The sequence below is a fragment of the Coregonus clupeaformis genome, chromosome 10 (genome assembly GCF_020615455.1).
Source record: "Coregonus clupeaformis isolate EN_2021a chromosome 10, ASM2061545v1, whole genome shotgun sequence".
NCBI classification, from domain to species: Eukaryota; Metazoa; Chordata; class Actinopteri; order Salmoniformes; family Salmonidae; genus Coregonus; species Coregonus clupeaformis.
Genome location: NC_059201.1, coordinates 44,672,079 through 44,687,444, shown reverse-complemented (window position 1 = coordinate 44,687,444; position 15,366 = coordinate 44,672,079). Strand labels below are relative to the sequence as shown.

At 42.4% G+C, this 15,366-nt stretch overlaps 2 protein-coding genes across 6 annotated transcripts in view; one reads left to right on the top strand and one right to left on the bottom strand.

Annotated features, from left to right (window-relative positions):
- camk1a (calcium/calmodulin-dependent protein kinase Ia) overlaps nt 1-6,917 on the bottom strand; it is a 73,941-nt gene extending 67,024 nt beyond the window's left edge. Inside the window, exon 1 of the mRNA XM_041887849.2 lies at nt 6,812-6,917. The gene's annotated coding sequence lies outside the window, so the exon portion shown is untranslated. The remainder of the gene's footprint in view (nt 1-6,811) is intronic.
- A 5,044-nt stretch (nt 6,918-11,961) lies between these two features.
- The window catches only part of pbrm1l (polybromo 1, like), a 54,702-nt gene continuing 51,297 nt past the window's right edge, over nt 11,962-15,366 (top strand). For 3 of the 5 annotated variants that reach the window (XM_041887852.2, XM_041887855.2, XM_041887851.2), the window contains exons 1-3: nt 11,965-12,764; nt 13,242-13,270; nt 13,463-13,614. In XM_041887852.2, the coding sequence (XP_041743786.2) occupies nt 13,480-13,614 (135 nt within the window). In that variant the 5' untranslated portion in view covers nt 11,965-12,764; nt 13,242-13,270; nt 13,463-13,479. Of the gene's footprint in view, nt 12,765-13,241; nt 13,271-13,462; nt 13,615-15,366 lie in introns of all 5 variants that reach the window. The other 2 variants (XM_041887854.2, XM_041887856.2) reach the window with 2 other exon arrangements.

Genomic DNA, 15,366 nt, shown 5'->3' with positions numbered 1-15,366 from the left:
CAAACCCATAGAGCACCTTTGGGATTAATTGAAATGCTGACTGAGAGCCAGGCCTAATCACCCAACATCAGTGCCCGAACTCACTAATGCTCGTGGCTGAATGGAAGCAAGTCCCTGCAGCAATATTCCAACCTCTAGTGGAAAGCCTTCCCAGAAGAGTGGAGGCTGTTATCGCAGCAAAGGGGGGACCAACTCCATATTAATGCCCATGATTTTGGAATGAGATGTTCGACGAGCAGGTGTCCACATACTTATTCATGTAGTGTGTGTGTGTGTATAAATATACATACACTACCAGTCAAAGGTTTGGACACAACTACTCATTCAACGGTTTTTCTTTATTTGGAGAAAAAAAATGTACATTGTAGAATAATAGTGAAAACATCAAAACTATGAAATAACACATATGGAATCATGTAGTAAACAAAAAAAGTGTTAAACAAATCAAAATATATTTTATAATTGAGATTCTTCAAATAGCCACCCTTTGCCTTGATGACAGCTTTGCACACTCTCAGCATTCTCTCAACCAGCTTCATGAGGTAGTCACCTGGAATGCATTTCAATTAACAGGTGTGCCTTCTTAAAAGTTAATTTGTGGAATTCATTTCCTTCTTAAAGAGTTTGAGCCAATCAGTTGTGTTGTGACAAGGTGGGGGGGGGGGGACAGTCCATCATTACTTAAAGACATGAAGGTCAGTCAATACGGAACATTTCAAGAACTTTGAAAGTTTCTTCAAGTGCAGTCGCAAAAACCATCAAGCGCTATGATGAAACTGGCTCTCATGAGGACCGCCACAGGAATGGAAGACCCAGAGTTACCTCTGCTGCAGGGGATAAGTTCATTAGAGTTACCAGCCTCAGAAATTGCAGCCCAAATAAATGCTTCACAGAGTTCAAGTCACAGACACATCTCAACATCAACTGTTCAGAGGGGACTGTGTGAATCAGGCCTTCATGGTCGAATTGCTGCAAAGAAACCACGACTAAAGGACACCAATAAGAAGAAGAGACCTGCTTGGGCCAAGAAACACGGGCAATGGACATAGACCGGTGGAAATGTGTCCTTTTGTCTGGAGTCCAAATTTGAGATTTTTAGTTCCAACCGCCGTGGCTTTGTGAGACGCGGTGTGGGTGAACGGATGATCTCCGCATGTGTAGTTCCCACCGTAAAGCATGGAGGAGGTGTTATGGTGTGGGGGTGCTTTGCTGGTGACACTGTCTGTGATTTATTTAGAATTCAAGGCACACTTAACTTAACCAGCATGGCTACCACAGCATTCTGCAGCGATATGCCATCCCATCTGGTTTGGGCTTAGTGAGACTATAATTTGTTTTTCAGCAGGACAATGGCCCTTACACAGACAATGACCCAATACACCTCCAGGCGGTGTAAGGGCTATTTGACCAAGAAGGAGAGTGATGGAGTGCTGCATCAGATGACCTGGCCTCCACAATCCCCCGACCTCAACCAAATTGAGATAGTTTGGGATGAGTCGGACGGCAGAGTGAAGGAAAAGAAGCCAACAATTGCTCAGCATATGTGGGAACTCCTTCAAGACTGTTGGAAAAGCATTCCAGGTGAAGCTGGTTGAGAGAATGCCAAGAGTGTGCAAAGCTGTCATCAAGGCAAAGGGTGGCTATTTGAAGAATCTCAAATATAAAATATATTTTGATTTGTTTAACACTTTTTTGGTTACTACATGATTATATATGTGTTATTTCATAGTTTTGATGTCTTCACTATTATTCTACAATGTAGAAAATAGTAAAAATAAAGAAAAACCCTTGAATGAGTAGGTGTGTCCAAACTTATGACTCCATTCGGAAAATATTCAGACCCCTACCCCTTTTCCCATTTTGTTACGTTACTGCCTTCTTCTAAAATGGACATACAATACCCCATAATGACAGTGAAAACTGGTTTTTAGAAATGTTAGCACATTTATTAAAAATAAAAACAATTACCTTATTTACATAAGTATTCAGACCCTTTGCTGTGAGACTCGAAATTGAGCTCAGGTGCATCCTGTTTCCATTGATTATCCTACAACTTGATTGGAGTCCACTTGTTGTGAATTCAATTGATTGGAAATGATTTGGAAAGGCACACACCTGTCTATATAAGGTCCCACAGTGCATGTCAGAGCAAAAACCAAGCCATGAGGTCGAAGGACAGGATTGTGTCGAGGCACAGATCTGGGTAGGGGTACCAAAAATGTCTGCAGCATTGAAGGTCCCCAAGAACACAGCAGCCTCCATCATTCTTAAATGGAAAAAGTTTGGAACCACCAAGACTCTTCCTAGAGCTGGCCGCCCAGCCATCTCTGCAGTACTCCACCAATCAGGCCTTTATGGTAGAGTGGCCTGACGGAAGCCACTCCTCAGTAAAAGGCACATGACAGCCCACTTGGAGCTTGCCAAAAGGCACCTAAAGGACTAAGACCATGAGAAACAAGATTCTCTGGTCTGATGAAACCAAGATTGAACTCTTTGGCCTGAATGCCAAGCGTCACGTCTGGAGGAAACCTGGCACCATCTCTAAGGTGAAGCATGGTGGTGGCAGCATCATGCTGTGGGGATGTTTTTCAGCGGCAGGGACTGGGAGACTAGTCAGGATAGAGGGAAAGATAAACAGAGCAAAGTACAGAGAGATCCGTGATGAAAACCTACTCCAGAGCGCGCAGGACCTTAGACTGGGGCGAAGGTTCACCTTCCAACAGGACAACGACCCTAAGCACACAGCCAAAACAACGCAGGAGTGGCTTCGGGACAAGTCTCTGAATGCCCTTGAGTGGCCCAGCCAGAGCCCGGACTTGAACCTGATTGAACACCTCTGGAGAGACCTGAAAATAGCTGTGCAGCGACACTCCCCATCCAACCTGACAGAGCTTGAGAGGATCTGCAGAGAAGAATGGGAGAAACTCCCCAAATACAGATATGCCAAGCTTGTAGCGTCATACCCAAGAAGACTCGAGGCTGTAATCGCTGCCAAAGGTGCTTCAACAAAGTACTGAGTAAAGGGTCTGAATACTTAAATAAATATGATATTTATATAACACAACAGTGGTAGGCCTGATCACCGACAACGATGAGACAGCCTATAGGGAGGAGGTCCGAGACCTGGCCGTGTGGTGCCAGGATAACAATCTCTCCCTCAACGTGATCAAGACAAAGGAGATGATTGTGGACTACAGGAAAAAACTGAGGACTGAGCACACCCCCATTGAGCACACCCCCATTCTCATCGACTTGGCTGTAGTGGAACAGGTTGAGAGCTTCAAGTTCCTTGGTGTCCACATCGCCAACGAACTATCATGGTCCAAACACACCAAGACAGTCGTGAAGAGGGCACGACAAAGCCTATTCCCCCTCAGAAAAGATTTGGCATGGGTCCTCAGATCCTCAAAAAGTTCTACAGCTGCACCATCGAGAGCATCCTGACTGGTTGCATCATCGCCTGTTACGGCAACTGCTCGGCCTCAAACCGCAAGGCACTACAGAGGGTAGTGCGTACGGCCCAGTACATCACTGGGGCCAAGCTTCCAGCCATCCAGGACCTCTATACCAGGCGGTGTCAGAGGAAGGCCCTCAAAATTGTCAAAGACTCCAGCCACCCTAGTCATAGACTGTTCTCTCTGCTACCGCACGGCAAGCGGTACCGGAGTGCCAAGTCAAGGTCCAAAATACTTCTCAACAGCTTCTACCCCCAAGCCATAAGACTCCTGAACAGCTAATCATGGCTACCCGGACTATTTGCACTGCCCCCCCACCCCATCTTTTTACGCTGCTGCTACTCTGTTTATTATTTATGCATAGTCACTTTAACTCTACCCACATGTACATATTACCTCAATTACCTCGACTAGCCCATGCCCCCACACATTGACTCTGCACCGGTACCCCCCTGTATATAGCCTCCCTACTGTTATTTTATTTTACTGCTGCTCTTTACTGAACACTTTTTTTTTTACATTTCTTTAAAAAATGCATTCTTGGTTAAGGGCTTGTAAGTAAGCATTTCACTGTAATGTCTACACCTGTTGTATTGTAAGTCGCTCTGGATAAGAGCGTCTGCTAAATGACTAAAATGTAAATGTAATAATATATTTCCGTTTTTAATTTTTAATAAATTTGCTGAAAAATCTAAAAAAAACAGTTTTTTCTTTGTCATTATGGGGTATTGTGTCTAGATGAGGACGAAAAAAACATTTAACCTCTTAAGGATCGGACCCTTTTTTTCAATTTTCGCCTAAAATGACATACCCAAATCTAACTGCCTGTAGCTCAGGACCTGAAGCAAGGATATGCATATTATTGATACCATTTGAAAGGAAACACTTTGAAGTTTGTGGAAATGTGAAATGAATGTAGGAGAATATAACACATTAGATCTGGTAAAAGATGATACAAACAAAAAAAGGGGGAAGGCCACAATATAATATTGCAGTTTAGGCGCAATTTAGATCTTGACCACTAGATGGCAGCAGTGTGTGTGCAAAGTTTCAGATCGATCCAGTGCAGCATTGCAATACTGGACTATTTTGTATCAAGTCTGCCCAAATGTGCCGAATTGGTCAATTGATACATTTTCAAGTACATAACTATAGAGAACATAAAAAAATGATATGGTAATACAAAATGTAAGTTTACACACTCCCAGGAATGTCATACATGATGGATCATTAGCTTATACACTAACTTTCACACATCTAGATGGCCGGGCGGGGTGGGTGTGGAGCCAGAGACAGCAGTGGTTCAAACTGTAGAACCCAGTTCCTACATTTGAATATAAAAATGTATTTAATCAAACAAAACTATGCTACATTTTATCTCTGGGACCCTTAGAATGACAAATCAGAGCAAGATTACTGAATGTAAGTACATTATTTAACCTTTTTTTTTTTTTTTCACCTTTATTTAACCAGGTAAGCCAGTTGAGAACAGGTTCTCATTTACAACTGAGACCTGGGCCTCTGGAACTTCAGAGGTGAATGTATCAAACCAGTTGCCGTGATAAGTTTTTGGTTGTTGTGCACTCTCCTTAAACAAAGGCATGGTATTTCTTCACTGTAATAGCTACTGTAAATTGGACAGGGCAGTTAGATTAACAAGAATTTAAGCTTTCTGCCCATATAAGACATGTCTATGTCCTGGAAAGTTTTATGTTACTTACAACAGTCATGCTAATCACATTAGTGCATGTTAGCTCAACCGTCCCGTATATGGGACACCGATCCCGTAGAGGTTAATCCATTTTAGAACAGGGCTCTAACGTAACGATATGTGGAAAAATTCAAGGGGTCTGGATACATTCTGAATGCACTGTATATACACTGAACAAAAATATAATACGCAACAATTTCAACGATTTTACTCATCTTTAGATAAGATTGTTCAACACTCAACAGAGTCAACACTGGAAACTGATGGATGTAACTGTTTTCAGGCAGTAGGCTCAAGTAGTTTCATCCACCATCATTAGGATGGATGTTTCATTTAGTGAAGTGTATTACTAGGAGATTTAGCAGTACAATTTTTATTAATTTCACATACTTTGTCTGTAGGTTGTAATGAGGTGAAAATAAGTTGAATAAGGCAACAGTCAAACATACTTGTTTAGGGCTACAGAGAAAGGGAGATTTTTCTGGACCCTAACATCTGTTGTACAACTGCAACCTCTCTACAAGTGTAAGTTATGCCAACCTATCAAGAACTGATGATGACCATTACCCTGTAGGCAAAGTCCTAGTGTGTAGCACAGTGCAGTGCACCCATAGTCACATGGGAAAGTGTGGCAGTCCTGGACATTATTGCTCTATGTATGAATAGTAGTTTAGTATTGCATCTCTCAAGTAGTAAGGAAAGCCAGAGGCTGAATAGGCTATAGCAGAATATCCACAGGAAATATGCAATATCTTGTTCCATAGCCTCAGTTCTTCTAGCTTTATTCAATTTCTAACAGGCTATGACAAGACTTGAAATGTAAGAAAAAATTGATCTGATATAGAAAATAATTGAATAGGGCTGCGTTTACACAGGCAGACAAATTCTGACGTTTTTTTCACTAATTGGTCTTTTCAACAATCTGATCAGCTCAAAAAAAAAGATCTGATGTGGAAAGATCTAATGTAAAAAGCTCTGAAAAATATCTGATATAAGTTAGTGAAACAAAGATCAGAATTGTATGAAAAAATGTATGCAATCACTAACTGTAAGTCGCTCTGGATAAGAGCGTCTACTAAATGACTAAAATGTAAATGTAATTGGTCTGCCTGTGTAAACGCAGCCTAAATACTTACTTCATTGTCAATTGTGTGAGAAACTGGCAGGTTTTCATAGGCACGATTAGTCTATCAATGACAACCGTAGGCCTACAATGGCAGAGGGGTTGACCATTGAGATTATGAATCAAAGCCGCCAAAAAATGTAATCTATTATCATATAGACTAATCTGTCCAACACAGGTAGCCTACAAGTATAGCGCACATCAATAGGCGATTGTTGGAATCAAAATACAACGTGTGTGGGTGTGCATAAACATTCTGAACGTTCAAGGGTAGGCTATAGTCCAGCGAGTGTATAAAAACGGCTATTGTCATAGAGCATCATTGGATATGAATTGTAGGCTACGGTAGAACGTACAAGACATTGCCTATGCAAAATTGAACATGCGCCAGTTGGATAGACAGGCTATAGAATAGTATACTGCGACATTATAGCCTGCACGAGGACAACAACAAAAAACGCAATGTCTGAAATGTGGTTAGACTACGTTTTCGTATGTGCCCAAATAGAATGAAAATCTTACCTGAATGCGCAGAGCTCAAGAATCCCTTCTCCCTCTGATGGGCTGTTTGGCTCTATGCGCAGCGCTAGATCCGTTGCGGCTGCTCGTCTCGCGCCTGACGTCAAAGAAGGGCATTGGTTTCACAGCCCAGGAAATCAAACAGCCCTAAATCAACCACAGCTAAAAAGTAGCCTACTGTACCTACTTAAATCAATATAGCCTGGCATCAAAAGAGCCTGGCATGTAGGGTTGTAAAGCTACCGGTAATTTACCAAAGTTAGCGGAATCTTCGGTAATGTTGGTCATTAACAGGTAATCTATGGTAACTTTGGTAATTTACACTTGAATAAGTTTTTTAAATGTGTTCATATATAGCAGGCCTGATAGGCTAGTATAAAATGTTTTTATCTGTGTCCATGAGTTTCTAGGGGATAGACCATATGGTTCAAGAGAAAGCCTAATTAATGAAAAAAAGCATCTAATCAACAGCAATGACATAATGTTTTCACAACTGCCACCAGTTTGGCGCCAAAGCATTTACAACAAAGACATATTGAAATAAATAAAAGTGTGGAGAACATAGTATATAAAGGATATTTCATGCTGAAATCCTCATATTAAACACCAATGGTATTCACTAAGTTGATGGTTTATATTTAAGATAATGTTTTACAGCTTTGTCATAGTTATTCTTTTTTAATCATCTTATTTTATATGTGATAAGGCCACACAGAGGACCATAGATAATTAAAGACATCTGTGATAATCGGAAGTACCCAAAAAGGCCACTAGATGTCATCTTATAAAATTCCCCCCAAAACTGGAAAGCTACCAAAATTCTGGTAGTTTACTGGTAAACTTAGAAAGTTTCCAGTAATAAGCCCTACCTTTGCAACCCTACTGGGATGGATTGTAGCTAAAGCTAATAGCCTAATTGAGAGGGTGCAATTATTATTATTGAGGGGGTGCAATTCCAGATTCCACACATTTCCATTCCATTCCAATGGATGAATGTTAAAACGATTTCATTTTGATTCTGAGAACTCTACAGATGTCATTTGAGCCAGTTTGCTACAGCAGGAAAAGAATCCTGCAGCAACAGATTTTATTGAGTTACAGTTCATCTATCAATTTAAATAAATTCATTAGGCCCTAATCCAGTGTTTCCCAACCCTGGTCCTCGAGTACTGTTGGGGGTACTCGAGGACCAGGGTTGGGAAACACTGCTTAATCTATGGATTTCACATGACTGGGAATACAGATATGCATCTCTTGGTCACAGATATCGTTTTTATTTAATTTTTTTAAGGTAGGGGCGTGGATCAGAAAACCAGTCAGTATCTGGTGTGACCACCATTTTCCTCATGCAGTTTGACAAATCTCCTTCGCATAGAGTTGATCAGGGAGTTGATTGTGGCCTGTGGAATGATGTCCCATTCCTCCTCGTCGATCCAGAGCATCCCAAACATGATCAATGGGTGACATGTCTGGTGAGTATGTAGGCCAAGGAAGAACTGGGACATTTTCAGCTTTCAGGAATTGTGTACAGATCCTTGAGACATGGGGCTGTGCATTATCATACTGAAACATGAGGTGATGGCGGTGGATGGCACAACAATGGGCCTCAGGAGCTCGTCCACGGTATCTCTGCGCCATAAAAATTCCATAGATAAAATACAATTGTGTTTGTTGTCCGTAGCTTATGCCTGCCCATACCATAACCCCACCACCACCACGGGGCACTCTGTTCACACCGTTGACATCAGCAAACCGCTCGCCCACACGATGCCATACACGCCATCTGCCCGGTACAGTTGAAACCGGGATTCATCCGTGAAGAGCACACTTCTCCAGCGTGCCAGTGTCCATCAAAGGTGAGCATTTGCCAACTGAAGTCGGTTACGACCCTGGTGAAGACCACGAGCATGCAGATGAGCTTCCCTGAGACGGTGTCTGACAGTCTGTGCAGAAATTTTTCGGTTGTGCAAACCATAGTTTCATCAGCTGACCGGGTGGCTAGTCTCAGACGATCCCACCGGTGAAGAAGCCGGATGTGGAGATCCTGGGTTGGCGTGGTTACACGTGGTCTGTGGTTGTGAAGCCGGTTGGGCATACTGCCAAATTCTCTAAAACGACGCTTATGGTAGAGAAATGAGCATTCAATTCTCTGGCAACAGCTCTGGTGGACATTCCTGCAGTCATCACAAGGTGCACTTGTGTGATGATCATGCTGTTTAATCAGCTTCTTGATATGCCACACCTGTCAGGTGGATGGATTATCTTTGCAAAGGAGAAAGGCTCACTAACAGGGATGTAAACAAATGCGTGGACAAAATGAGATAAATAAGCTTTTTGTGCGTAGGGAACATTTCTGGGATCTTTTATTTCATCTCATGAAACCAACACTTTACATGTTGCGTTTATATTTTTGTTCAGTGTATTATGTGTATTATAATTAATGGACATTTTTCTAGGAGTTGATTCATTTTTCGTAAGGGAAAATCAAGTCTGAAATTTCAGAGTGGAAATTACAAACTTCAGAAGCATTTTTAAACATGTAATTACCCTCCAGATATCAATTTATGTTACCAGATAGTCACATTCTAAACTTTACTCAGTCAAATTACTCAATGCCTCGGATTGGTCATATGGGTTATGGAGGAGTAGTTTATATATTCCATCAAATCAAATGTAACCCATTCAGGTGATTAGGGTTAGGAAAAGGGTCAGGGTTTAGGTTTGGTACCTCGGTTCGGAATTGTCCCTAGCCCTAGAGTAATCTTTGCTAGCAGCTGCTGCTTCTTCTTCTTCTTCTTCTTCTTCTTCTTCTTCTTCTTCTTCTTCTTCTTCTTCTTCTTCTTCTCTTCTTCTTCTTCGCGATCACACAATTTAATGTGCATTCCCTAAAATAGGATTCCCTAAAATGGAACAAAATATCAAAAAAACTACCAAACAAATAAAATTAAACAACTTTTCTGTTAAAAAAACCCCCAAACAGATCTGATCCCTTCACAGGCTCAAGGGGAACCTAGGAGGGCAGGTCTTCTGGCGCCAGTACCCCTTGCAAGTCTTCAGATGTAAAATCTTTAAGTCACAAAAACCTTTCTGCCGCAGCCACAATAATGTCCAGTTTCTTCGATTTCTTTGAGACTTGTGCCATACAGTTTATAACTGTGGCAATGAACGCCACAAAATCCACAATTTTAACACACAGTGTCTTTTGACTGGCAGCAAACATTTACTACAGGCTGTGGTGTGTCCACTACCAGATCTTCACTAGCATCACTTGTTTTCTCAATTATTTTCATCGCCTCACCATAGACGATTCGATTGACCGCTCTACATTTTGCCACCTCAATCTCCTTCACCCTTACAGGGCACTCCAGGAACTCGGGATCATGATTCCCACCACAATTGCTACACACTGTTCTTCAATATACTCTGTCCGTCTGCACACACTTGAAACGTGGCCAAATCCATCACAATACTTACACTGCAATGGTTTGGGGACGAAAACTCTTACAGCGTATCTTATAAAGCAGTCCCGTGTAGCTCAGTTGGTAGAGCATGACGCTTGCAATGCCAGGGTTGTGGGTTTGATTCCCACGGGGGGTCAGTATGAAAATGTATGCACTCACTAACTGTAAGTCGCTCTGGATAAGAGCGTCTGCTAAATAACTTTAAAAAAAAATATATATATATATATACAAAAATAAAACAAATCAACTCTGCAAAAAAAGAAACGTCCCTTTTTCAGGACCCTGTCTTTCAAAGATAATTTGTAAAAATCCAAATAATTTCACAGATCTTCATTGTAAAGGGTTTAAACACTGTTTCCCATGCTTGTTCAATGAACCATAAACAATTAATGAACATGCACCTGTGGAACGGTCGTTAAGACACTAACAGCTTACAGACGGTAGGCAATTAAGGTCACAGTTATGAAAACTTAGGACACTAAAGAAGCCTTTCTACTGACTCTGAAAAACACCAAAAGAAAGATGCCCAGAGTCCCTGCTCATCGGCGTGAACATGCCTTAGGCATGCTGCAAGGAGGCATGAGGACTGCAGATGTGGCCAGGGCAATAAATTGCAATCTCTGTACTGTGTGACGCCTAAGACCGCGCTACAGGGAGACAGAACGGACAGCTGATCATCCTCGCAGTGGCAGACCACGTGTAACAACACCTGCACAGGATCGGTACATCCGAACATCACACCTGTGGGACAGGTACAGGATGGCAACAACAACTGCCAGAGTTACACCAGGAACGCACAATCCCTCCATCAGTGCACAGACTGTCCGCAATAGGCTGAGAGAGGCTGGACTGAGGGCTTGTAGGGCTGTTGTAAGGCAGGTTCTTACAAGACATCACCAGCAATATGGGCACAAACACACCGTCGCTGGACCAGACAGGACTGGCAAAAAGTGCTCTTCACTGATGAGTCGCGGTTTTGTCTCACCAGGGGTGATGGTCGGATTCGCGTTTATCGTCGAAGGAATGAGCGTTACACCAAGGCCTGTACTCTGGAGCAGGATCGATTTGGAGGTGGAGGGTCCGTCATAGTCTGGGGCGTTGTGTCACAGCATCATCGGACTGAGCTTGTTGTCATTGCAGGCAATCTCAATGCTGTGCGTTACAAGGAAGACATCCTCCTCCCTCATGTGGTACCTTTCCTGCAGGCTCATCCTGACCCTCCAGCATGACAATGCCACCAGCCATACTGCTCATTCTGTGCGTGATTTCCTCCAAGACAGGAATGTCAGGCCAGCGAAGAGCCCGTATCTCAATCCCATTGAGCACGTCTTGGACCTGTTGGATCGGAGGGTGAGGGCTAGGGCCATTCCCCCCCAGAAATGTCCGGGAACTTGCAGGTGCCTTGGTGGAAGAGTGGAGTAACATCTCACAGCAAGAACTGGCAAATCTGGTGCAGTCCATGAGGAGATGCACTGCATTACTTAGTGCAGCTGGTGGCCACACCAGATACTGACTGTTACTTTTGATTTTGACCCCCCCTTTGTTCAGGGACACATTATTCAATTTCTGTTAGTCACATGTCTGTGGAACTTGTTCAGTTTATGTCTCAGTTGTTGAATCTTGTTATTTTCATACAAATATTTACACGTTAAGTTTGCTGAAAATAAACACAGTTGACAGTGAGAGGACATTTCTTTTTTTGCTGCATAGGTATTTGTTCTTTATCAAAAAACAACAGGACCGACAGACTTTATTATTTATCTCCATTAACCCAGCGGGTCAGATGCCGGGCACCAACCACACCAGGAATTATCTTCAGGGATTCAACCTGAATATCCGTCTTCACCCCTGAGATGACTCCTTTGAGGGGTGCTCTACTCCGAAGTTCAAAACACAAAGCTTCTGTTGTCCGGATTCTTTGGAGGCTCACTGCAATCTTCCTCTGTTCTTCATAAATACAATTAATCCAAATAAGACCACTCCTGGTCACTCTGACATACCCCACTTTTCCCTGGCATACTTCACCATTTTCGACACCTCAAACGTCTCCCACATATGCATCCTTACTCAACAAACGCATCTCAACAATAAGCGATTCATTATCATTCATACACGTATCCTCCACTGCAATTTTAGTGGTTTATTTTTTGCTCCATTTTCGATACTAATGTCGTCCATTCAGAACATTCGTCTTCACCAACTTTGCTCGACGAGCTGCTTGATTCGAACTTCATTATCCACTTCCGCCATGTTTCCCAAGCACCACCACCCACCGTCAGACAGAAACGCTTCGCCACCACAACAGCGACACTCCTACGGATATTTTTATTTGTAAATCCAATGTCGCCTCCATTTTTTCCAAATGATTCGCAGCTTTATAGGGTCACATCCGGCAATTTACAGTCACGGGGGAGGAGCTTGACTAGCTAACGTTTCGAATGAATATACTTTTTTTAACAAAACAATTTTGCTCAGGGAAATATACTAAAATTGAGGTAAACCGGGTTTGCATTTTGCTTTAAATTAGTTTATCAAAGTAACGCTACAACTAGCAATCGATTTGCGCTTTTTGACCGTGTAGCGAACATTTAAATGTTAGGCGCTCGCCTTTGTTGGTACTTAGTCATCTAGCTAACAACGTTACTGCGAACTCTAGTTGTTACCAGCAGATGAATGGTTAGCTAGATAGGTAGCGAGATAAACTAGCTAAGATTCTACGTCGAAGATCCCAGTATCCCATGTTTGATAACTAGCGGCTACCTAGCTAACGTTACCGGTAGACAGCTAAAGTTAACACGGACGTGTTTACATGATTTTCAGAGTTAGTCTCTCACAATGTTTGTGTAGCTACCGTGTTGTTTTGCTGGCATGCTGTGTTGTCTTAGGTCTCTCTTTATGTAGCTAGTGTTGTGGTGTCTCTTGTCGTGATGTGTGTTTTGCCCTACTACAGTACATTTTATTTTTTATCCTAGCCCCGGTCCCCGCAGGACTCTGTCTCTTGGTAGGCCGTCATTTTAAATACACATTTGTTCTTAATTGACTTGCCTAGTTAAATACAGGTTAAATAAAGTAATTATAATAAAAAAGACTTCATTCTGTAACGTTACAGGGCTAGTCAGTGTTTATAATATTATATGTTGGATAGTTACCTAGCCAGCAAGCTAACTGTGTTTGTGTGTTGTTGTTTTGAAAGTACCATCAGTTTTACCAATGAGTTCGAAAAGGAGAAGGGCCATCTCTCCCTCCAGTAGTGTGAGCGGAGGTGACTTTGACGATGCCTCCTCCTCCACTCCTGGAAGCGGGCGAAAGAGGAGAAGACCCTCTAATCTCCCTGCAGTAGACCCTGTGAGTTGAATTTCTTACTCTTCTAGCTCTGATGCAGTGGCGATTTTAGCGTGTAAATCTTGGTGGGGCAAACTTTCCTCCCAATATGTTTTAATGCATGCCAGCAAAGCCACTACAGAACACAACATTAAACAATATATTAATTGCACTATAACGGGGACAAATGGTGCCCACAAACTGTAATGGCCTACATAAAGCTGTCCCAACAGCAGAGCTTTCTTTTCACCACCGCTACACCTGGCTATCAGCGGAGCTATGTCTGGCAGTGTAACAGTTCATTCAGCCTCATTTACTGCCTTTTTAAAAAACATAGCTGATATGGCTGACTTGCTTAAACAAATGTGGTTTCTACTGACAACTGATATGTATAAATTATGACAATGGAACGACGAGCGGATAAGAGGCAATGCGTAATTTCGATTAAGACATTAATGAGTGAGCTAGGATGGATGTAGTCAATATAACTATTTGTTCAGCACTTTTCAAATGTACAGCGACAGAATTCAGAACATGGGCCATTCTTACAGTATTCTCCCTGTACACCAAGTCAGAACCGTAGGATAAATAAAGGGGGCATATAAGCAGACAATGAAAGCTCTTACAATATTCAATGATTACATTTCTCTAAAACAGGCTATAGGCTACATGTGCACTACTAAGTTGGAACAGTATGCTAAGTTAACATTTACATTACATTTAAGTCATTTAGCAGACGCTCTTATCCAGAGCGACTTACAGGAGCAATTAGGGTTAAGTGCCTTGCTCAAGGGCACATTTACGTCATTTAGCAGACGCTCTAGTCCAGAGCGACTCACAAATTGATGCATTCACCCTATAGCCAGTGGGATAACCACTTTACAATTTTTTTGGGGGGTAGAAGGATTACTTTATCCTATCCCAGGTATTCCTTAAAGAGGTGGGGTTTCAAATGTCTCCGGAAGGTGGTGAGCGACTCCGCTGTGTGTGGGGGGGTAGAAGGATTACTTTATCCTATCCCAGGTATTCCTTAAAGAGGTGGGGTTTCAGAGGGGGAAGGGACCAAATTATTAGGGTGAGGCACATGGGCTACTAACAGCTTACTACACAACATACACTTAGTATTACTTTCATAGCTACAGTATACATATCTCCCTGGCATATTACATCATTATGCAGCAGCATACAATACATGACGATGATTCATGACGTCAGTGATCTTCAGGTCGGAGCTCTAGAAAGAGGCACGAGTTCCCGACTTGGAATTCCGAGTTGGATGACCGTTCAAAACTTATTTTCTTAGTTGGAGCTCGTTTTTTTTCAGAGTTCCCAGTTGTCTTGAACTCACTGAAGTCTGAGATAGCCCAGTTCCGAGTTTCCAGTTGTTTTGAACGTGGCAGAAATCATGCTGGATTGAGAGCTTGGCCAATGTATTCAACTTTTTCTGGCCCATGGTGTTGCATGTGAATGTTTATCCTTTTAAGCTTGGAAAAGAGACCGGTAAACCTATAATAATATGCCATTTAGCAGACGCTTTTATCCAAAGCGACTTACAGTCATGTGTGCATACATTTTTACGTATGGGTGGTCCCGGGGATCGAACCCACTACCCTGGCGTTACAAGCGCCATGCTCTACCAATTGAGCTACAGAGGACCACAAATCTAGACTTGGACCGCACACCCACTCCACTGAATAGCAGGCTAGTGATTGCTTTGCAACGCTTGCAGTTAGCCACTGATTCCTTCCAAACCACTCATTGCTGAATTTGCGATTT